Genomic DNA, 24,710 nt, shown 5'->3' with positions numbered 1-24,710 from the left:
CTATCTGCATCTTGAACTAATTCTAGTTGGTTAGAACAATAAACAAAACTCAATTGCATTTCAAATAACGCATTTCAAAATTAAAAGACAAATGAAAACAGATATTGTCTACTTAAAAATGGTAACTCTTTCCATTTTATTTTACAGTGCCTACCAGTAACTATGAAAAATACTTCTGCTTTCATGGTCCCATGTATTTATTCCCTTGCAGCCTTTACTAACCAATGAATTTCTCTTTTCCGTGTGAATTTTTCATGTTGCAGCGTGAATGAAAACATTTCATAACCTTTAAGGGAAACTTTAAAAAAAGCAGGATTCAAACTAGGAAGACTAGGGATAATTTTAAAGTTCGGGGGTTTTGTACCCCAAGTAAAGAAAAGATAATATAACTTTTTTTCTTGATTGAAGCTGCAGTCTGCGTTTGTCATTTCCTGTATATAAATCTTCAGCTTCCTCAACTACTCAGTTATCTCCTAAAGCGTTTCTTACTGATTCTATTGTATCAGTCACCAGAGGCTGATCTAAACAGTTTCAGTCGTTCTTTCAGTTGTTCTGAAAAATTTCTTACTGCTGTTCTGGACTTTCCTTTTATGTAAGTGGAGTTTTAATAACCAACTACCTTTTACAGCATCCCCCTCGTAGCAGAGATGAGAGGGCAAAACTTATTCTTTGGAAACAAAGAAATTATTTGGTCTCATTACTTTCTGACAAAATTGTGTGGTCAACCCCAGATAGTCAGCACCATTCCAAATCTATTGGTGGCTCTGGATGTAATTTTCAAAGGAAAGAATAGAAGGAGGTAGTAGGAAATAACATTATTGCCATTTTGCAGCACAAAGTTATACCCATTATAATGGTGATGTTAACAGAACAAATCTCAAAAAAATGCGATGCTCATAATTCATTAAGAATGTGCAGCTTCTGAATTATATCCTGAAATAGCTTTAAGGTCCTGAATCACAATATACAACTCTGACGTTCCTGTGAGGAACCTAGATTACAAGAACGTAAATTTGGTTTTGGTCTTTTGTAGTCAGTGGAGATGCACAAGCTCCATCAGGGGACGCCCTCAGGCTACGGTAAAACCAGGCTTAAATAATTGTTTTTAAAGCTTCTTCAATTAGGGTGCTGCTGCTAACGAGTAAGTGCAAAAGAGTCATGATGCTTAAACCCTGTGTAGCATTAGCCAGTTGACTGACAAATTAAGCACGGAAGCATGACTATCTCCCAAAATAGTCTGCAGATACCCAGCTCCCACGAGATTATTCTGTTAATTGTTTTCTGAAATCAAAAGAACATGCTCTTGTAACTGCAGCAACATGCTAGCATAACACCGAGCTTTCCCTTGTTGTAACTCGGGACAATACAAAAGATGAAAGAGATGACAAAAAATTCATAGGAAGAAAAATTAAGAAGCAAGAAGGAAAATCTTTTTGAAGGGGTCATACAGACACACCATGTATAATTCAAAAGTGAAGACACCAAACAGTCAGTGAAAAAGCAGAGCCATGAAATTACTGCCTCTGCTGTGGTTCAGAACTGACGATACCAATTTGAAAGGGAAGTTAGGTATTTTTCCTCTCTAAAGGACTTGCATCAGGCCTAATACCAGAGGAAAAATGCGCTTCCCTCCACCAAAGGCAGAGCATTTATGAGTGTACACGTCGCAGTATGCTGTAATACCTCCCAATTCCTAGGATCAGCCACAAAGACAACGTTTCGCTTCAACCAAGCTGGGAGACGAGCGTTTTTTGGAAGCACAACAAAGAATCTAGTCTATCTGGCCATCATCCAGGGCATTTATTATTATTCACACATTTATTTTCCGTACATTTTCTTACCTTATATTCTGAACTGAGGGATTTAACGTTTCATCCGAAACATTACTGGCTACAGCAGCATGTCCTTCTGTGAGGGACTGCAATGGCTGCATTACATGAACTGTCCGAAAAAGCTGAGTGGGATGTACTGGCTGCGGAGATTGCATTGTCCTCAAAACTTCTGAAGTCAAGCCAGGTGTCTGCTGCTGTACAACCTCTACGTGCTCCTTCAGCTTAGCAGGCTTTGAGTTTCCTGTTTTTAGCACTGTGGTCGATCCTCCCTTTGTTCCCGCGTTTGCAGACGCTCTAGATCTGCTTGACTGGTTTCTATTGGCCACAGGAGTTGAGAGCAGAGTTGAATCTGAGGGTTCAGTGCTAGGGCTCGCATCTTCATCATCTATGTAGACGAGATCTTTTGGCATTTCTTTAAATTGATATACTAGGCGCTGACCTTCTACTTTAGCCAGTATTCCTCTTTGGTAATAGTATCTGTTTAAAGTGTACACACATCAAGTTACAAAGTGTTTTTTGACCAAAAAACCCAAACAAAAACAAACACAAAAAAGGCACCAAACCCCCCAGAAAATAAGACCAGCAGTAACAAGTAAACGACATTTTAAGTGCCTAGGTTCTTCATTATAAAGGAGCAGCCAGTTTAGTAGCGTATTTTTATCACAAACAACTTTCTTTTACTGGTATTTCTTGTCACCTTTTAATTTCAACTTCAGATAACTCTGAGGAGAAGAGAAGAACTCCGTGACTTGGCAGCTCTGCTATCAACTCATACTCTTTAAAAGTTGCATGAAACTTGTAATCCTCCTCTTGACTCATACAGTTCTTTCAGTTACCTGAATTTATGGTAACGAGTAAGCAAAGGCAGACATTTTAGCTACAACAAAGCAAAGGGAATAGGACAGGAGAGCGCTACTACTGCTACATTTACGAATTATATGGCACTTTGAAATGACACACACTGAAGTGAGGGGTGAAGGGAAATAAAAAGAAATGCACAGCTGCTCAGTTGGACAATTATCAATCAGCAGGTAAGACCGAAACGTTGTGGATGTCTGCATATTATGTAGTCTTTTATGTATGAGAAAAATCCCAGCCTGGTAGGCAGAGGCACGTGATAAGATGCTTTAAAAATGTCTGTACACGCAAGTTCAGAGAAGAGCCACCAGACCTTAATTCTAAAACTATATTTTTCACTGGAAATGGGATCATTTGCAACAAGTAGAAATGATTTCATTAATACCCCTGAATTTAGGATTTTTTTGGAGAAAAGAGTTCAAATTTTATGTAAAAGGCTTGCCCCACTTGGAATCTTCAGTCTCTTACATCGTCTGGCTGACTGTGAAGATGCAGTTTTTGCAGCGGTACTGAAAATGTCTGAGCTGAGACTGAAGGTGACTGATTTGGGGTTGAGGTTAGTAAGGGTTTCTCTTACTTAGCTAATTTATTTTGCTGAAATAACTTAATTTCCCGAATGGATAGAGTATTAACTCTTTTCTGTTGTCACACGAATTAGATGAGGCAGTTAATGCATGCAAACACTAAGGCAACAATACCAGTCTATTATTAAAAATGCACATACCTGAGAGCTCTACCCATTGTTTCGTAATTCATGTCAGGTTTGTTTTTGTGTTTTCCCCATAACCTGGACACAGCCTTGGAATCTACCAGTTTGAAAATGCCCTTCTCTCTTTGAGTCCATTTGATATATTTAGGACACGTAGCTTTGTCCTGGAGCAGTGCTAGTAAGAACTCCCAGAGATAAATTGTATTTCCTAAAATAAAAGTATTTCAGGACACAGAAAAAGAAAAAAAAAAAAACATTAGTTGACCACATTTTATTAACGATGTAAATAATCTAAAAATTAAGAAGCTGGTTTTGTTACAAATACACTGTAATAGATCATCAAGACTAGGAAATAGTGATGGAAGGGCACAGGAAGGGACTCTTAGTTACTATAATCTGGGTGCCCAAACACCCCTGCCACTGTCTGTAACCCACGGAATCAGGTACCAGTCAACCTACGGTCACCCCGATCCAACCACCAATGTTAGACAGTGTTAGTCACCTATGGGGACACTTCCCTCCAGCCTAATCCAGTTACAAAAGCCGTCACTATTGCTTTGCCTCGAATAGGAACATGTTCAGGTCCATTCTCTGAAAATGCCGGAAATAAAGCCCTTGCTTAAACACTTTGCTGAACTGAGATGAGTGTTATAATCCTTTAAAAGGCTAAACAAAATCCTTTTAACAATTAGATTTATATGGGGCGATCAGTGGCATGTGCTGAGGTAGGCAAACCTTCAAGAGTAAAATTCAGAAAAAGATATTTTTTTTTAAATCCAGTGAGCGCTTGCACTTGCTGGTAAACAACATTCAAATTTAATTTTCCAAACAAAAAACTTACATACAAGCAATTTACAAACACTTGTATATGGAAATCCATCACACCTGCTTGGTGTTTACCACATATAAAGAAACAGTACTAAAATCATAGATTGTGAATACTTATAACTGCTCCAAAATTTGCATATTCTTTTTTCGAAAAGCACTAATTAAACCCTTTTTCCTGCTTTTTATAAGGTTTTTTTTGGTGCCTGATGTTCTTTTGGACACTTGAAGCTGCACATAAGCTTCTTAGTGATACGTTGTTAGTCTGAGAAAGGAAGAAAAAACTTTTTGTACGAAAGTATCACCTCCCACAAACAGCCCTGCAAAAACACAGCAAGGACAGCGTGTGCAGATTTCTTAAATTTCACAAAAAATGATGCCCAGTGCATCAGAAGGCAACAGGATCTCTTTTGTTAGTTTCAGTTTAACCCGGCGTTTTTTTCAACTTTAATAACCACCAGTCTGAACTTTTTTCGACAAGAGGAGGTGACTTACAAACTAAAACTCCCGTACAACTGCATTACAATCTACATTCTGCAAATATTCAGCAAAGTCACTAGCTCTGGCAGTACAAAACGTTAGCAGTTCCTTCAGCAGGTGGAAACTTGAAAAGGGAGCATCCCTAGAGAAAAAACACTGCCTTTGCAACACGTCTCCCAACTTATATAAAAACGGCCAGCCTGTTCACCTTCAGATACCCCGAAGGCAAAGGTTAAGACTGCTTAGGCAAGACACCATGTCAGCCAGGAGTAAGAGCATTCCCAGCCACTTAACATCTAATCCCGGGTGCTTTTGTCGTAGTCTAGACTAAAAATGCTCAGCTGCATCCAGGCAGTCTGAAAATTTGTCACTGCTTAGCTACTGAAAATCACTGCGAAGAGGACTGTCTGCGAAAACCATGTCTGCTTTACTCACAGGCAGAATTTTTAACCTCCTCCGAGTCACAGCATAAGAAGAAATATGTAGAAAACTGAGTTTTCTTCATGCATCACATCAAATAATTATATGGAGGGCTTGCTATTTTAGCATACATGTTCCCCTTAAGGGAACACTGTGGATACTGAGACACAGGCAACTCTCATGATTTTCTAGCTGCTTCCCTGCCATGGCCAGTTATATTAATATCCCTTTTACTTCAATTCTATGTTCCTCAAAATGCAAAACATGTGCTTCTGTTGTAGCTTTTTTCATAACAGGCAGCGGCTTCGGGCAGCAAGTTCCTTTTTAATTCCTTCTGAATTAGCAATTTTGTAACAATGGACAAATGTGAAACACAGCGTATCCTTGCTATCAGAAGGAAACTCTTCCACCCTTCAATTCTGTGGCTAGCTGCTTTAGTATTTTTTGTTATTTCCTTTGAGCACTACCTGTAGGTTCCTCTAATACTTTTCTTTAATTTTTACTTAAAAATCATGTTTTAATTTTTAAAAAAGAGGCAACAACGCATACTCAAAATTGCTGGTATTAACCTGTTAAATATTTATTGTTTGCCAACAGTTTGGTTTTTTTTCTCTGTTATTGCAGAAAATCCCTCTTCAGAAGAAAAAAAACCAAAACATAACATCCTCATTTGTCAGTGTAGTGATTTTTCTGATTTCAAGAAAGCCTGACATTCTTATGCCACCACCTTCCAGGTTTGGCTGGACTTCTGTTCTGGCAAGGACTCCACGCAGGCTAGCACATCAGTCCCTAGACATGTGTGCAGGCGCTCGTGATGACACCGGGGGGGCTCATTTCCAGCTCCCACCCAGCCCAGCAGAACCCAGTGAGGGCTGGGGCATCAGGCTGCCACCCAAACACCAGCCCGAGCACTGGTGTGGGCACCGGACCCAACAGCAAAGCAACCCAGTTGTTGACAAAACCGACAAGCACTACTAAACAGTTCAGTCTGGAGGAAATGATTTATTGTATCAGTTATGTGGTATTTATTTTCTTTCTTCCTTTTCATCACAGGAGGAATGAAAGAAGTATCGAAAATGCAAGTTTTCTGCCCAAGTCTTCAAGCTGTGTTATAACTTTCCTCAAAATTCACGGCTTGGTACTTCCTGCTGCCAACTGGCAGCCTTGATTAGCCCCTCATGCAGAATTAGACACACACAGATGGAAAAAGTTTTCAAAGATCATCTGTCAAAATAACCACAGCCCAAGAAACACTAATACAATGCAAAGCACTCCCCAAGACTTCACTCAAAATGCAGCAGCTTCTGCAGGGGGTTGAAAAGTTTCCAAGAACCCTTGCAACTAAAGTGAAAAATACATTATTCTCCCTAGGAACCGGGTATTTCACCAAGAAATCTCATGCGCTATTTTTTTCCTTGCCTTAAGATGAGATGTTAACCACCCCTGAGCAATAAGACCTAGTTTTACATCGCATGAGAACCAGTGAAGCTTTTCTTTTTACAGGTCACTCAGAAACAACGTCCTTTTAAAAATTTTAGTGACAACTCTTTGACTTACCCTTTCCATCTTTGTTTTTCTTTTTCACAGATATGTTTGGAGTTGTAGTAGGGGACTCAGGACGAGATGGTTTCGGCTTCTTCCCTGAAATAAACCACCAGTAAGTCAACTGCAGCTTAAAAAAAAAGGAAATAAAAAAGAGCAAAGACCTAAAAAGGGAAGAGATTTGTTTCCCAATTCAGAGAGGATTCAATTTCTGCTAAGTTAGGAGATCAGTTCTATGCTGAACTTTTTCAATTTCTACAGCAGGATTAGACCCCCCATGCTCTTAGTGTACTTCCAGTAAGGATTATGCTCACTTTTCTGAAGTCCATGTACCTTGGAAATTTCTATGTCTTTTTAGGTACTCTTAAGAGCACTTAAAACATACGAGATGAGAAGAATAAGCTATTAACTGTGGGCACGAGTTTAAACAGGAAAAGCCAGATAAAATACAGAGCACTATCTTGTTCGCTCACCACCAAAATGGAATTTGGGGATAAAACAATATTGTCCGCTTGTTTAATAGACTGGAAGTCTTCACTGACAGCAGCAAACTACACTGCCATGTGAAGAAAACATTTTTCAATCCTACTGTCTTCTACACCTTTCTCAACAGTGGCTACAGGTAAAGGAGAGTCACTTGTTTGTTTGTTAAGACCAGCAGAACCAGTAATGGGCTCCGAAAAACCACCAGTTTTTAGTCATAAGCATGGTGGCTCTATCTGGTGAGGAAGACTGAAAGGAAGAAGTTAGTTACAACCGATGACAAGAATGAAGAGCATTCATTTGAAAATGTTGAGAAATCAACTACCTAAACGTAAGCGGAGTAAAAAATATAAGTCGTGCTAAAGTATTTTTCAACATAAAACCTTGAAACTATTCCGTTACTAGTTCTCATTCCCTGCAATAGCAGCTTTTACAGGTAATGTAATTAATCAGAAACCTTCAGAACTTAAACATTTCTCTTATCAGGTTTTGCAGTGACCCCTTAGTACATTGACAATACCTAAATTATTCACATACTGCCTTTGCTCCTTTGTGAGGCAGAATAGACCACGCAGACACAGGACTCGGAGAAACATATTTCTAGTCCAAGTAGCATATTGTCATAATTAAAGATCTAAAGAAAAATATTTTTCTTTTTCTCTATTTATTGCATTTCCAAAGAGTTTATGTCCTAAGGAGGCAAGACCAATAGACCTGTGCAATCCCATACACTATGATGTTCCACTTTTGGTTTTGTTTTTAGGGGTTGTTTTAGAAAGGAAATGTCTCTGCTGCAGAGTAAAAGTGAGGGTTTTTTCACTAGCTCTGAAAAAAAATGCTCTGTGCCAGCCAGCGCTGTCTGCTTTATTCTAGACTTCCAGGTATCTATAAAGAAGTCATAAGAAACACTGGCTTGAGCACTCACCTTTTGATATGAGCAGTCTTGCTAAGCCCACCTTTGGACCTTTTTCTTTCTCTTTCTTTTTTTGTCAGGGCATGGGGGAGGAGGGATAGCTAGTTGAGAGCGCTACAGTGAGGAAACTCTAGTAATTTTCTTGCTTCCATTCAGACAGGATTCATGACTGAGGATGGGACACAAAGTTCAGCCATCGTCTTGGCCAGTAACGTCTTCCTTGATTTGAAAGAAGATGGGAGGGAGGAAATCCTACAATATTGTCTTTTTCATGTAACATCATACAAAAAGATAAAGAACTACTGGAGTATATTTTTAGCAGCTTTGTTCCACTCACCATTATTGGTTGCAGAAATGTCTGTTTTCCCTAAAATGTCTCAATGAAGTCAGTCATAGGTGAGTTTCTACTGCACAAGTCATCCCTCAGGGTAACTTTGATAAGTGCTTTGCTCCCCTTAGAGTTTTGCCATGGCAAGACTCTGTTGGGTGCTCACCCCCTCTTGTAGAAACGTGAATGTATACCAATAAGGAGCAGGGAGTGTTATTTTGATGTCATTAATTACCTTGTGTCCAAATGAGATCAAGTCTTAAAATAAAGTGAAGTGGATAAGGGTTCAAGTAGGTCATGACTGAACTTCTGCTGGTCAACTTCAAGAAACGTGAGTACCAATCACATATAATTTGTGCACTTCTGAGTAGGGATAGCCTAGACTACTAAATATGAATACTACTGCTACAGCAACTCGAGGCTCTCTTACTTTATCCTAGACTACTTCAGGACATCCTATTCGAACAAGTCTCTACCTGAAATCCGTCCAAAATTAGAAATCAGTGAAGAATGTGAAACTCATTTACGGAAAGGTATTGATGTTACTGCTCTATATCTGCGCTAGAGATACTTAAGATGATGGTTTCAGACTACACTGTGAGCTATAATCTCCAGGCGCTCACTGATACCATCAAAAGCACAGTTATCAGAGACACACAAGATACGTTTCCTTTGTTTAAAAGAAGGTATTTTCTGAAAGCACATTAAGCATTAGCACGCTTCCTCCTTTGGTTCAACAGAGCATGAATTTGTTACCTTTCAGAGTGCACCACTAAACTCCTTTTTAGGAGAGAATTTTACAAAGAGGAAGGATGAAGTATGTGCCAGAGCTAGGCCTTATGTGGGGCTATCATAATTTTGTATAGCTAACCAAATTTATAATTGGTATTTCCACTTTCCTATTTCCATGGTTGCAAAAACACTTAAGGTTAGAAATTCATGCTACAAATTAACGTGATATTTAGACAGTGAGATGCTCATCCTGATTAAAAAATTTATACCACACCAGAAAGAGTTCAATACATTTTCTTGCACTGTTTTCAGTAGTTTTTATTTAAAATAATGTGTGTATAACTTATGTGACCACCTACTGCCACACACCTCCCATAGCAAAAACAGGGCTGAAGGTATTAGCATAGGAAATTTCCAAGTTTCTTTCTCTGACATCCCTTTGTTTTTCCTGTCTTTCTGATCTGTAGTTTGGCAGCTCAGTGCTCAGACATTCATAAGTACAAACATCATGCTGAACATAGGTTTGGAGTTGAGCAGATGGGTGGATGCAGCTCTCCTGCTGCAGCAATAAGGCCCACAAGGAAAGGAAGTGAAATCACTCCATCACTTCTGGAGAACATTTTCTTGGAGGAGCTCTACATGGCAGTGCCATTCTGGCTCAGTTAGCTGCCAAAGCTCTGCACAATGCAACCCTGTAAGTGTAGCTGATGGGTTATATATGCTAGAAGCCTATAAAATCGTAAGTGGTATGGATAGGGCAAAATGGTCCTTTGCTGTGCCATAAAACTGACCAAAGGAAGGAAAACAGATTGCACTTAAAAAAAACCCAACAACAACAAAAAAAAACCCAAACCCAAAAGAACCCCACCCACACACTGCACATCATCCTAAAGTGCACTACAAATTAATAACATTTTGCAGCAACTGTTGTACACCAATGCCTTGCAAATCCCTGGAGATTTTGAAGTAACACTTCAACAGCACTCAGACCATACCATCTACCTCATGAAGTCTCAACTTCATTGAAAATGAGTAGTTAATGAAACACTAAGCTGATGCATCTTTTCTCGTATTTTTTCTATCCGATGTTAACTGTCAAAAACAAGCACACGCATTTGCTGTGAAGCAACTGGTTTTCTAACCTACGTCTAGGGAGGAGGAAGGAGTGGGAGTAAGCAGAAACACAACACTGAAGAGGGTATGAAAGCATCAAGCCAAAGAGGTTAAATGTCTGCCAGACAGCGGCTCCTTGTTTTGACCCAGATAGCAGCCAACATTAAAAAGAAGAAGAAAAGAAAAGAACAAAACCAAAAAAACAGTTTAAAATCCTCTTACGGTTGGTTATCTTACAGTAGTGCACATCGCACGGTAGTTTCCCCAGCAGCACTCTCGGGGCAGCTGCTGGTAAAGCTCTCCTCCACAGCGGTTTCAGTTCAGCTTTCTTAGGGGAATCGGAGACTTCCTGACCCACACCCTTCCCTACCAGACCTTGTGACACACACGGGGCTCAGGAGGCTTCCCCAAGACCTCCACAGGCTGATACGCTCTGACAGATAACAAGTCCCAACATTTGGAAGCAGCAGCAAAAGTAGCAGTAAAAATGCACTCTCTCATTCAGCAGGAGCATGGCAGGGTAGCAGGAGACCTGTTCTGCAAGGCTTCTATTTCACAGGAGAACCTGTCAAAGTCATAGTGCTCTGACTCAGCCCTATGATTAGTTCCAGAAATACGGCACTCTCGGTTTATTTTTCTTTTCTTTTTTTTTTTTTTTTTTTTTTTTTTAAATTTGTTGCAATGGCACCTTACATCTGCCTGCACTGCATGACTCCCTTCCACTGTAGACATCAGCTTCAGGACCTCTGGTAGGGTCCACGCTGAAGCAGCGTGAGAAAACAGGAGCAGAAAGTCTGGCTAACACCACCTCATTACTCTTTGGCGCAGCACCGACTCCAACGGAACATTCCTCGGTGGACACTGTGTAAATGTTATCTACTGAAAATGGGACTTACACTTATGATAGCACACAGGTACTTAAAAAAGTAAAATTAAACCATTTATATTTAAGAAAAGCTAAAAACCCTCCTGATTCTCATCCCATACTCTGAACAGATCAAGTATCTTTAGTCGAAGCTAAGTAAGAGCCAATTAAAGTGCTTCAGGATTCACAGTAACAAAAGCTCTATAACTTGTATAACTTTACCTAGGAACAAGCAGAGATTCGTGTTTCCTTTGGGATAAGCCATCATTGCTACCTCTTCAACATCATTAGTATCTGAGCACCAGTGTCTGTGCTCACATTACCCAGTAAGAAAACGCTTTCTCTGCATTTCTAGCTGAGCCCACTCAGTTGTTTTGATCTGACACCCAGAATGGTTCCAGACACCCACAGGGGAGGTGAGCACCCCACCCACTGCTCTCCTACTGCACGCCACTGATCTCCAGCAGCATCTTACCTTTTTTCTTCTTTGGCTGTTCAAATTCAGGAGTCTCTGGTGATTCAGCGTAAGGGTCTGGGGCTTGGTGAACTTCCACCACCTCAGGGATCCCATCAAGGGTGACGGACACATGTGTAATAGGAGGCACCATATCATCCTCTTCACTTGCACCAAACATAGTTGCTTATGCGAAAGAGACGATAGTAATATTTTCACACAGCCACAAGGACTTCTAAAAGGCTATTTATTTTTTTACAGCAAAAATTTAAACATAGAATAAAATAAAACTATGCCACTCAAGACCTTCATGGGAGAGATGACTAGTTCATAATGGAATACACGTGCCGATAAGATTTTACACAAGCAGAAGCACTATTAAAATAGAACAATTTAATGATATAACCCACTCTCCCAAAAAGCACGATTATTTGGTGATCACACATTTTTACTGATGTTTAAGGCAATCTGCAGATATAAGTGTATATTCTTTTATCGTGGTAACATAAACAGACTAATCCTCTATCAGACAAACAAACCACTGCAATATAAACCACCCGACTTCACTCACACCATCCCTCTGTAACTTCTGATTCCTTCCTTACCTGTTCAACTCTGGCATAGCAATGAAATCCTTCACTGCATGCAACATTGCACTTCTGATACCCAAACTATGTATGTAAAGGCTACCTGGAAGCAAAATAATCTTACCAATTCCATGCAACCATGCTGTACTGAATCCCTCCTTCTTTCACAAATAAACAAGGCAAATACAGATTGGATTTGCTTTCACAAAAAACTTACTTATTCTTTTTTCATCCAACATAGGACCAGGGGAGTCCATATTGAGAAGTGCTTCAGCAGCCTCGATTGTTTCCATTGTTTCATCCCCATTATGACAAGATGCTTCGACTAAAAGCAAGAGAGTAAAATTAATTCTTAACAAGCTACAAACTAGACTTAAAACTTGACATGATATTTATTCCTATTTCATTTGCAGAAAAAAAATAAGTGGTAAACACGGTCTTCCACTAGATCATTAGTAACAGGTTAGCTGGGGGGAAAATGCACACTGCAATCGTTTCATTTATTTATTGTATGTACTAAAAGTCCCACAAAAACAACACAAACCCTGTATTTCTCCCTCATTGTTCTAACTCCTCTCTTTGCTGATCAAGCATATGCAGCAAAACACAACACCCATGAACTCTAAGAAATATCACTATCTTCTGATGGTGTTCCAAAGGAAGTGGGTTCTGTAATTAAGAGATGCTCACCAAAAATATCCTGTCATTTAGCCTGGACGACAGACAAGAAAATATCCCTCAACTTCCATTAGAGAGCATGTGATCTGAACCCTAAACCATTCAAATCCATGGGGATTACAGGTAGGGCTAACAGTGCAGGCTGCAGGAACACATTGGAAAGCAAATGTCAAACACGAAAAAGCAATGCAGAGGGCTGGTAAACTTTTTTAAAAGTTTTGACTACTAGACAATATGTCATCAATCTCAGGAGGGTGGTGATCAGACAAATACAAAGTTCTTGAGCGTTAATTTATAATTAAGGTCATCTGAGGCTATAAAACAAAAAAATCTAGTAAAATATCATTTTGCAAAATAACAGCTGTCCAAGAAGATAATATTGGTTTGACTGGAGGAGTACCTTACCAGAGGATTTTTTTCAATATAATTGTAGCATGACAAATAAGTTAGATATTAGTTCCAGTACCTGGTACCGTAAACCTTTAGAACTGTTTAACACATTATTTTAGAAATTACTCTTTGTTGTATGGAAATGCTCGGGCCAGGCTTCCTTATCCTTCGACACAAATTTGAAACTCTGTTGGGGAATTCACTTGCATCTATCAGAGCGGTCCAAAGGGCTGCATTAGTATTCCCCTCCCTAGGATACCGATGAACCTCAGTTACTTTCTCAGTCCGGTAATGAGTCAGCTTCTCGCCCTCTCTCCCTGTTTAGCTTTGAGGAATTTTGGGTGGGGCAGTCACATACACACACACACAAAAAGGAGACAGACTGACGGACAGAGCAGGCACAAATGCACCATAAAACACAATGCAATGACCTTGGAACATTTCTTCTTCGCGTAAAAGCAAGAGCTTTATGCCAGAATTTCTATACTTTAAAAAATAATAATAAAAAAATCACTATAACAACAAAGCACCCAGCTCACTAGCACTAAACAATCCCACAATTAAAAAAACAACCAACCAAAAAAAAACCAGTTTCACCCTAAATATTTAAAGCTTCAGTAATCGTATCATTAGGAGAGGGCAAAGATGAATGGAGATGTTCACGCATCAGCCTTACCTCCTTCACCCAGCTGTGATTTACAGGCAGCACACCGTGTTTGCTCAGGAGCAAAACACACCATGTTTTGCTCAGTTCTCTCGTGAGCTCAGGAGAAGCCTCCTTACCTTCTGGATTTTTTTCTTGACCTTAGTCCTACCATGCCCCAAGAGTCAGAGGCTTAGGCTAAGACAAAGTAGATGAGCATTGGATACCCCCGACCTGTACAGCCACTCACCCTGTTGTCTACAGGACCCCCTTCACCCTGCATCTTACGCAGACATTCAGGCCGTTAAGGATCCTCACCTTCTGGCTGATATCTCCCAACAGGATTAAGAAATGAGAAACACAAAGTTTGGGAGGATAGCATGAAAAAAAAGGGGAGGTAGTGAGTATGGACCAAGGTCCTGGCTTGGGAAGCCACAGAGTGAGTCAGGGCAGCAAACCGCTGACACTTCTGTCATGCAGCTTGCAGGCTCAGGAGCTCAGCCACAGAATATCTCAACGCCCAGAGCCGAACAGCATCCCCAGGGAATGCCTGGCCAGCTGAGGAGAAGACAGAACCAAGCGTAGCCCATGAGTCTGCAGGCATGCTCACACTCGGCCTGGCAGTGCTGACCTGATCGCTTCTGGTTCTAAGTTTTATCTGGATGGGAACTTCCCATACCATCTACCAGCATAACAACAACCACAGTAAGGATGTCACCCTAAATAGAGGCACACAGCACTGCCAAAGCAGCTGCCATCACTTCTGACATTGTCTGAATGGATGGGAAGGTAACCCTCCACGATCCAGCTCAGCCGAAGCCATTGAGCGGGGCTGGTTTATGCTGCAGCAGTACCCCCTGGTTCTCAGTGCTATGGGCGGGGAGGAGGAAGCAGCCGTTGTTTGCTCTTTTGTCAGCGAGAGCTGTACAAAGAGCAAACCCTCCCGCTTGCTTCAGGAGCTGAGGTGACAGAGCAGGGTCTGCGAATTCTTCACTCTGAATAATGGCAAGCGAGGCAGAGGTTGCCAGCTTTACAATGCTGTTACACTGTGTGGCTAAAAATCGACCATCCATATCCAAGACTAATAAAAGGAACCTATAATAGTCATATAAATAATGTAAACATAGAAATTAATACAATCTGATGATCACAAAAAACCATAAAGAGTGCCAGCTATCTGTCCATCCACAAACACAGAATGGCAAAAATATTTTTTAACCACATTAATGCCCTTGCTAACACCCTTCAAGCCTCTTCTTAGGTGATGACTTCACAAGGTGGTTTGAGCCAAATTGATATTTCCCTGTTGCTGAATAAACAAGGGCCGTGGTTCTTCCTCCCATCTCTGCCCCTGGTTCATGATCCAAATTCCTGTCACTTAACACAAGCCAGGCTTCGCGCTTTTTTGATCATGCAGCGAGACAGTTTCGTTTTATAAAATGGCTCAAAATGAGTTTTTTGGGTTTTGCTGGGTCAGCAAGTTGAATTACAAAAACTCAAGAGCTAACACAACCAAGATGTGGGGTACTGTACAGAGGAGATGGAGAACCACGTCTCTGTCCCACTAGCAGCAAGACGCTAATATGCATCACTGAACTTGAGACAGCGCTTGGAGACAACCAACTCAACTACCAAAGACAAGTCGGTGTCTGTTATTTTAGTTCTGATGTTGCAGAGAGCTATTCCAATCACTAACAGTTATGATACATTCACAAATTTAAGAAGAACTGGGATGAAATACTTCATTTGTTACACTTTGGCAAAGCCAGAGCTGAAAGAAGGGGGGGGGGAAAGTAATCTCTGAGAAGCACCAGATTTGAAATGTTATCTTAAATAGTTAGAAATGTTAAAAAAAGAGAGGAAAAAAAGCGGGGGGGGGGGGGGAGGAAAAGGAGGGAAGGAAAAAAGGGAAAAGGAAAAAAGAGGGGGAGAAGAAAAAGGAAAAAAAGGTAGGAAGAAAAAAGGAAAAAGGGGGAGGAGGGGAGAGAAAAATAGAAGGGGGGGAAGGGAAAACCACACCCAAAAGTAACTTCATTTTTTTCCCAGGGTACTCTACAAGTTCTTGTTTATCTGAGCAAGCCACAAATATAAGCCTCTCTATCTGCACGCCAATTACAGCCTAGTTACTGCGAATCCAAGTTCGCTATGAATCAGCGCTTCCCGTTTACGCAAGGCTTGCCCAAACACACCTTTCTGCTCTTCTCACCTGGTGGAGAAAGAAACTGTGCCTCATGCTGGAAGCTCCCCACCTCAGTCCAAAGTCCTGCTTTCCCTACTCCTGCCTAGAGTTTTTTGAAAGCTTTATACCGCTTTTGGAGGTCCCATCCTGTTCCCGTTGCTCCCTCGGTGGCTGGCAGCTACAGAGAGTGGACAATGCGAGTCCTTGTCCAGGCCACGACAAAGAGCTGTGCTAGTCACAGCTGGGTTTAAATTCACTGCTGGTTTTACTATAGACAAAAAAGAGGGACCACAGAGCCTCAAAATAACGTCGGAAGAAATCTAAAGTTGCTAGAAGCAGAAAGAGATCCATTAAACATGGACAGAGCCCCCTTTTGCAGACTAGCTAAACGTAAGTGAAGAGTTAAATGTAAGCGATTGCTTTTTAGTACCAGCTCTGAGCTGATTGTTAACTGACATTGGAAAACCAAGTTTAAGAACAGAGGTATTTCAGGAGACCTACACATCACCCTTCATTTTCTCTTTTAAATAAGGCTTTACAATTTGTAAAGAAAATTATCTCATTGGAGAGCCATACCAAAAAACCTCTCACTAGTTTTAACCAGATGGTATGTGCAGCAGTGAATAATTTCTTTGCAAAGTAACTGAAACCGTATATATATTTTTTTTTTTTTTTTACACAATTGGCATCTTATCAACTCAAAATCCTCACGGATTAACACTATGAAGTTCAGTTTCCACCTAACTACTCCTTTGGATTTCTCTGAAGCATCATAAATGGTCACCGATAATGATGGGTTTCTGCAGGACTCGGTACCCAACAGCTTTTTGCCTTCGTTCTCCTACCTGACCAGCTTGGCTTGTGCCACGAAAGCTAGAGCTTCACCAAACGGACAAGCCAAATGTTAGCCAACTTTGAAGTGCTTTAAAATAACTTGTGAACTGGTTATTAAGTACCACTATCAATCTGTGAAAATGCACACTTCCATGCTCCCTATTCAGACCAGGGCACAGGGCATCTAAGCTCCATTTTTCTGTCCCTCCTCACTTATCCCCCCAAACTGTCTCAAGTGCAGACGCTTCCCTGATCCCATGAAGACAACTCCAGAAGAGGTGAACCACAAAATGGCAGAGTTTGATTAATTGTTATTTTTCTAAATTAAACTGTCCAGAAACAGCAAAGTTAAAAAAAAAAAATAAATTACTAACTAATTAAAAAAAAGTTTTCAGGAAGTTACATAATCCAATTAGTTCCTCCTTCCTATGCACCTTATAACCATAGTCAGTCACATTAAAAAGGTACATAAAGTGTAGCAAATTGTACCACCTGACAAGTTGGCCTAGAATTTATTCTGCACAAAACATTACACCCTGTATTTTTCAGAGAACAAACCCGCCACAATTCAATATTCCCTTTAGAGATAAAGCTTAATTCAAAGCCAAATGCTCCAATTTATTTTGTTAATCACCCTTTACTACATGATGGTTAATCATTTAAAATCCTATAACATTGGCGACAAACTGACCATATAAATTGCCACTGCAGCTTTACCAGGGAAAAGTGCTTTTAAAGAGGAAGGTGATAAGGCAGGTCTGCCTATTCATTATAAAAAAAATTGCTGCGTGAGCATTCACATAACTAAAAAGCTGGTTTTTAGCCATCTTTCAGCAGGGTTTCATGTGAAACAGATGCTGTTCTCAGTTTTCTGCATGGTACAACTTCTATTTCAGGTAAGTAATCACCAGCGTGGGATAGCTGTGGTTTTGAAGGGCTGAAGCTACATCCTATAGATGGAGAAACCTACCAGCATCTGTCGTTCTGCAGATAGATCCCTAAAAACTAATTGCTTCAGTTTCAGGAGAGCTACTGCTAATTTCTGTTAGCTTAGGAGAAAAGACAAGCTTAACGTATGACAGAGTCATTGAAGAGTACTGAAAAACTGGTAACTTAAAAAAAAAACATATCATGCATGTTAAGCAGCCATTTCTCAGTAACGTTTTGCACAAATGATGGCGATTTCAGTTTCATTTTGCAGTGAACTTCAGTCTTACGAATATTTTAATGTGGAATTAGTATAGTCTTTATTATAAAGTCTGATCCTCTCTCAAAGGCATGACATGGAAGTGATTGAAAAGACTGGTACAAACTTCAAAGAGCAAAACAACCCATTTTGCTGTTGAGACCAAACTCTCCCCATGGAAAAAAAAATAAAAATCAAGAAGGGAACTTCAAAGAAGGGAAGGGGGAGAAAAAAAAAGCAGCTGAATAAATAGAGCAGGTGGGAAATTTCAGTTATGATCAGCCCCATTTCAGAGGCAGCCTACAGGCAAGCCGTGCTTGAACTAGGTCTCTTCCACGGCAGCCTTGCAGTTCAAGCGAGCAGGGAGGTGACGGGGTGGGGGGGTACTCCTTCCCCAGTGTCCTCTCCTCACCTCCTGTGGGGTGCCTTTGCACCCCTAGGCCCCCGAATTCTGCCCCACCTGAGTCAGGCTGCCAGAAACTAGGGGCTGAGCTGCCACCACTGCCCGCCTTGCATCCTGAGCAGGAGCTTTCGGCAGTGGTGCTGGTCCCTGCCCGGCCTGGGCTCATCAACTTTCCTTTCCAAGGAAACCCACAGCATGCACAGTAGCTAGCAGGATGGAGAGTGTGAAACAGATAACTAGTTAACACCTCCTTCACAACAATAATCTCTGCAAAGTGGCGGCTCTGGTTTTCTAAGGACTTTGCCTTTACAGAAAACCAGACTGCTTGAACTACAATGGATGATGGGAACAATACCCGTATTTGTCTGCCTCCAAAGTATCCCAGAAACCCTTGGACACCATCGGTTACAAGGATTACATATTTTCAGTCTCTGGCAGCAATTTGCAAACCCTTCTCATGTGACCAGCAACAACAACAAAAAAAAAATGTTAATAAGAGCATTCACAAGAGTGGAGTTTCACCATTACTCATATGCAAGTAAAAATTCACACACAATATATTACAGTGAATATGGATTCATAAAAACGATCTGCTATGAAAAATTTGCACAGCCGCATTAAGCAGTGCTTAAGTAACACGCGGAGGAAATGCCAGTTGCAGTGTGAATAATTAATATGAATAGCAAGTGAATAGTTGGCAAGGGGTCTCAACTTGAAATAATGTTTAAGTATGAAAAACCTTCTTGAATAATCAGCTAACTTATTTGTACGGTCACAGTCTGTTCACAGATAATTCACTACTGAAAAAAAAGCCATTTTTATAATAAACCATTATAAAATGGTTTATTATAAAATAATATAAAAGATAAAGAATAGATAAAAAAGATCTTATAAAAGATAAAACCATTTACTGAGAATAGCTCACATCAATTTACTCTGTGAACTGTTCCTCATGTTAAGTTTTGTTGAGTTTTTGGTTTGCTTTTGGTGGTAAATGATTGTATCAGAGTACGCCTTTGGAAATAACGTCAAAAGCATGACTGAAACCAGTACGCTGTCTCCAGCCCTGGACACAGTCCAGGTGTGGAGCCTAATGGCTGAAAGAAGATGCAGAAACAGATCCTCTCTATGTGAGGTATCTACTCCACCTTTCAGACTTGTTCTGCACAAATGTTTCATTTGCATTCATTCAGTGAGGGGTTATTTTTTAAAAAACTGTGACATATCTTTGAGCCTTCCTCTTGAGAACTGTTTTCTCTTTGGGGCTCCCTTTTCTAACAGAACTTACACAGAACATCTGAATTTTAGGTGTTAATTATTATTAGCAATCCAAAATGAATACTATGCTGAGTACACTTACACCAGTACGTCATGCTAACATGCATATTTTATGGCTAATTGTATATCCTTGGGAAGCTAAAAGCAGTACATCTACACAAGCTGCATATTCCTGCTTTTTGGCATGTATGCTTACTTAGGTATGTACCAACCATTAAATAAGAGCAAACAAATCTTATGAAGAGCAAAGAAAGATCTTGTTAGTACTCTGAGCAGGACTCTGTCTTAATCTCTGTTGATGGATGAAACTCTTCAGCATTATCAGCTGCGCAGCTGGGACTGCAAACCACCAGCTAACAGTACTAATGCAATTTTCTCCATCTTGTACAGAATTAACAGTATTCAATACTACTACAATTTTGTTTCCTGTTTTTTGTCATTAAGCTTTTTTTCCACCATTAGCCACAGCCACCTTGGTGCAAAAGCATGTCACAGAAATGTTTTTATTGCCAACCTGTGAGGGTGATATCATCATCTTCTATGATTTGCTCTTCTGCGACGTCCAGAGAGCTCTCAGTGATCATGTCACTAGGTTCATCCACGCAGGTTAAGCCAGAGTAGTTATGCAGGAGGTCTGCGCTAGGAACATGTTCCACGATGACAGCAGGGAAAATAGACGGATCACCAAGCTGGGGGGTGGGGGGTGGAAAAAAGAAAATTAAAATAACAGTAGTTAGTCTACAGCGAATCTAACCCTTTACTTCAACGGACCTATACTACATCACTTGAATATTAGACAGTCAGAAGGGAGTACCAAAGAACGAGATGATTTTTAACACATAAAACCAAAGTAGCAGCAGTGTCCCACTGAGTATCACTGTAGTATCTAATATATTGACTTTACTCCAGTAGATAATACCAAACTCCCACAACGCTATTTTGCGGCATAAAAGCTGACAATACAGAGAAGTGGCACAGCAGAGTGAATGCTAAACTTTGCTGGCAATAGTACTGGGCAAGCAACTTGTTGCAAGCACCTTAACCATTCGCTCTTCCCATCAAGCTGGGGGTGGAGGAGTCCTGTGGCTGTCAGGATGGGACAAAGCTCTCACAGGCACCAGGTTTCCCCATGAGACACTAGTTGAAGATCACTATTTTAGGGGACGCTTGCTACAGGAGCAAGGGGTGTAACAGAGAGTGCTTGATACACGTGTTGTATTACTTTCCCTCTCTAATTCTTATGGCTTTAGTCACTTGGCGTTACTTCCCCCCTGCTTTCTTCCTTAGCCTGCTTTCAGACATCGTCTTTCTGTCTCGATAGCTATTTTGCATCAGATACAGAAGAGGCAGCTGGGAAAACAGAAGTCAAGCTGACCAGTCGTAATAATAAGATGCACATTCTCTGAAAAAGCAACCATTCAACAGAAAGAGATTTTCAGAAAATACCATTTACTACAGATACAGTATTTTCCAAAGCGAGTCTTTTAAAATGTCATTTGCGGGAAGAAAGTCATAGCTGATGATAGCAGAGCAGGCTCAAAGAAAGCCCAGTGTAATTCTAAGGCTCTTTCACTATAAAAATAAACAACATTCTGAATGCAGAAAGCTTAAAAACAAGAAAACAAACCAAAAAATTGCTAAGGCATGTTTTTGAGAAAACCAGCATATGTACATTTGGTCTCACCCTCCAGAGAAGAGTGCAGACATGCACAGATCAAGCAGGTTTTTTATTTTAACCACACAAGAAAAAAAACAACCCAGTCATACAATTATGAATGTGCTTAGGGATTGCGTATGTCTCAATATCTCACCACCATGCACACCGCCACCAACGGAAAATGGCATCAGAGCTACTGGCTCAACACATAGACAACGGCTATGGGAGTAAGCCTCTCCTAGGGAAGAGTCAGTCGCTTCAGGACTGAAAGTAGAAAGTGCAATTAGAAGTTTTAAAAAGCAGTAATTACCACTTTAAATTGCTCTGCGTTTTGTAAAACATGTCTCAGCAGCAACTGTGGTAAAGGGCAATCAGGAAAAAAGGGGAGAATCAAGAAACAAAATTAGGATTTCTATGAGCTTCTATCATGGACAGTCTGCTAAACAATAAACCTCAACAAAACTAAAAACAACAAACCTCCTACCTACTCTACCAAACATAAGCTTCCAAATAGAATAACACGGCTGGAGATCAATAAAAAATAACAAAGGGCAGACCAGTTAATGCCCCCTTGTGCATCCACGTTGCCAGATGATGGGCATATATCCAGTCAAGCCATGGGACAGCTTCTACCCCACACCTTTGCGGCCACCTCTATCCAAGGTTGCATCTTGCTGGAGCTGAGAAACCAGGAATCAATGGTGGCCAAGAGGCCCTCTCTTTTCCTCAGAAAGAACCGTGTTCACATTACGCATCCTGTTTGTTTACTGACCCCAACATCCCTGATCCCATTTGCTTCCAGGCAAGAATAAAAAAATAGATTTGATTAAATAAAAGCCATATCAATAAAAAAAGGTAAGGACTGTAAAGAGAGAAGAAAAATAAAATACTGTATGCATTAAAAAAAGGTTTTGTTTTCAACAATATATTCCATAAACTAGAAGGAAGATGGCCCATTACAGACTCATTACTGAGATACAACTCATACTGTAAAAATAGTTTAAATACCTCAATTTCAGTAATACGCCAGAGTCTATAACTTTTGGGATATAAGTTACATATTTTGTGCACCCATATATGTAACAACATTTAAAAAACAATTAAAAAAGGATGACATACAACACTCCACTCAGGCTCCTGTCACCTGCAAGCAAGAAGAGTACATACTTTGCAAGTACCTGTTCAGTATTCTACTGAGCAGGTAAAAACTATGGATTCTGGGTATGGAAGATGCAAGCAAGAAGACTTCAGTCCTCTCATCCTTAGTTCATAGACACTAAGGGTGAAGTTCATCTCATCAGACTTCAGACAGCTGTGGCGCAGGCACTCGGACTTGAGCTGGGAACCTCAGGTTTCCTTGAGAGCCAACGGAGACAAATAGGTATTTCCAGGGCACAATTTCCCTGACCAGTTTCAGGCTCCTGTGCTACGATAGGATGAACCATGCCCTAAAAATGCCTATTCCTCTCCGTTGACTATAAAAGGGAGGAGGCGTTGGGGTGTCTATTTCTAATGTAGGTGTCCATCTCCTACATGCTCATCAGCAAATGGCCAGCTGCCTCCCCACCGTGTCTTCGAAGTGAGGTGCTCCTTCCTCCCTGCTTCTGCCATGGCACCAGCTCGATAGCTGCAGCATCTTCAGCAACATATGGAGTTGCCTGTGCCTCACCTTAGCTCCTTCTGGATTAAAAAAAAATAAATTACTCTGGCTCAGCACCGTCCTTCTCTAATGACTGACACTCATGTCACTGACTTGGCCTCCAAGAGGCAAAACCAACTCCAGTGCTGCTGTTATTCTTCAGTGGGGACAAGTCATAAAAAACCGTTTCAGAATAATAAATGACACACAGATAAAACCAACCGCTTGTCACACGTTTTTCAGCTCAGTTTCTCAAAGCCCTGTTTATATTACACCCTACTCGTCACTCTGCTCTGAAACCTAATTACAAAAGCCCGATCATCCACATGTTACTGAAACACGCTTCACCGCTGACTGAAATGTTTCCCGTGGTACTGAGTATTGCTGCTGCCACCCATTTCAGCAGCAGTTGGCTTGATCCGTATGACCAGATGTGACCTGCTCTGCAAGGTTAAACTGTATTTTGACCATGTCTAGAAACAACCATCATACACATACTCCAACACGGTCCCTTTGTCTGTCTACAGGCAGAGAAACCCCCACGGCAGGGGTGTACCTGGTCACTTGAACTCAGCGCCAGACCATCCGAGGAGCTTCCAAAATACAAGAGATGACCAGAAAAGCACTCACTCATGGTAAGACACTTTCAGTGTGGTTCTCTTTAAATTAACAACAGTTTTGAGCTGGGAGAATCAGAGTAAATATCACTCCTTGCGGTCTTTTATTTTAAAAAGATTTTTACACCTGCTTCCAACTTGTATCTTATGGAGGTACAAAGTATGGATTTTCTTTCCTGCCACACTTGTGAAAAGGAAAGGCTGGAACAAATATATGATATGCTTTCAGAAAGAAAAGCAGTCATGTAACTGCAAACAAATCTGATTTGAAACACATTTTTGCAGAAACCGTCACCACGTTTTTGCAATTGGTTATGATTTCCTTAACAAGCATTTTATTCAGTTTTAAAAGCTACTACTAATCTACGCTGATGTTTATATGACCGTTGAGAGGTAAAATCCTATCTCAGTGCTTCTGTAAGTCCTTGATTTCATTGAAAGCACCTGGATCCCAGTCGAGAGCCAAGCTAAAACTTCCTGTAGCTCTGTTGTTGCAAGACACAGAAATAACTTTGTCCACATTTAGAACTGCAGAATAGCCCAGGTTTACTACAGCTCCCTTTGATGATAGTGTGTAATCAGAATTACACACAGGGAAAAAAACATTAAATACAGGAATTGAAGGTAGTGATTCAATTAAGACAAATTAAATTACTTATCTAATAGCAAGATCACAAAATAATTTATTTCTAACGCAAAGGTGGTTCTGCACGCACTAACGAAAAGTGCAAAGTATCCCAAAATTTAAAAAACAGTCCCAAATTAAAGTGTCAGCAATGATTTTCAAGAAATCAATACATAAAACCATAGAAAAACAATTTGTGCATTTTTTCTTTTGCCTACTTCTGCTGCTTCATCTTTCTTGTGCAAAATACAGTTAAAATATGACATGCTAGCAGTACCAAAGCTTTGGCTTGTCTTCAATGCATCTCCCACATCTGCTGGACACATAAAGGAGTTGAGCTACTGCTGAAACCTTCCCGAGTCTTAGACACCAAATTCCTCACTGTAGTTTATCTACAAACCAGTCCTGCAGACTGACCTTTAACAATTTGGAGGAGTGCA

The 24,710-nt window shown here is 40.5% G+C and overlaps 1 protein-coding gene across 4 annotated transcripts in view; it reads right to left on the bottom strand.

Moving 5' to 3' along the window:
• ELF1 (E74 like ETS transcription factor 1) overlaps window positions 1–24,710 on the bottom strand; it is a 93,901-nt gene that overhangs the window by 11,327 nt on the left and 57,864 nt on the right. For all 4 annotated transcript variants that reach the window (XM_054191106.1, XM_054191114.1, XM_054191135.1 and 1 more), the window contains exons 3-8: window positions 20,247–20,421; window positions 12,359–12,466; window positions 11,576–11,740; window positions 6,682–6,765; window positions 3,415–3,607; window positions 1,842–2,309 (exon numbers count right to left, since the gene is read on the bottom strand). In XM_054191106.1, coding sequence (XP_054047081.1) covers window positions 1,842–2,309; window positions 3,415–3,607; window positions 6,682–6,765; window positions 11,576–11,740; window positions 12,359–12,466; window positions 20,247–20,421 — 1,193 coding nt within the window. The remainder of the gene's footprint in view (window positions 1–1,841; window positions 2,310–3,414; window positions 3,608–6,681; window positions 6,766–11,575; window positions 11,741–12,358; window positions 12,467–20,246; window positions 20,422–24,710) is intronic.

Source organism: Rissa tridactyla, chromosome 1 (genome assembly GCF_028500815.1).
Source record: "Rissa tridactyla isolate bRisTri1 chromosome 1, bRisTri1.patW.cur.20221130, whole genome shotgun sequence".
NCBI lineage: Eukaryota > Metazoa > Chordata > Aves > Charadriiformes > Laridae > Rissa > Rissa tridactyla.
The sequence above is the reverse complement of the archived record's forward strand: the minus strand, read 5'-3'. Positions and strand labels throughout refer to the sequence as shown.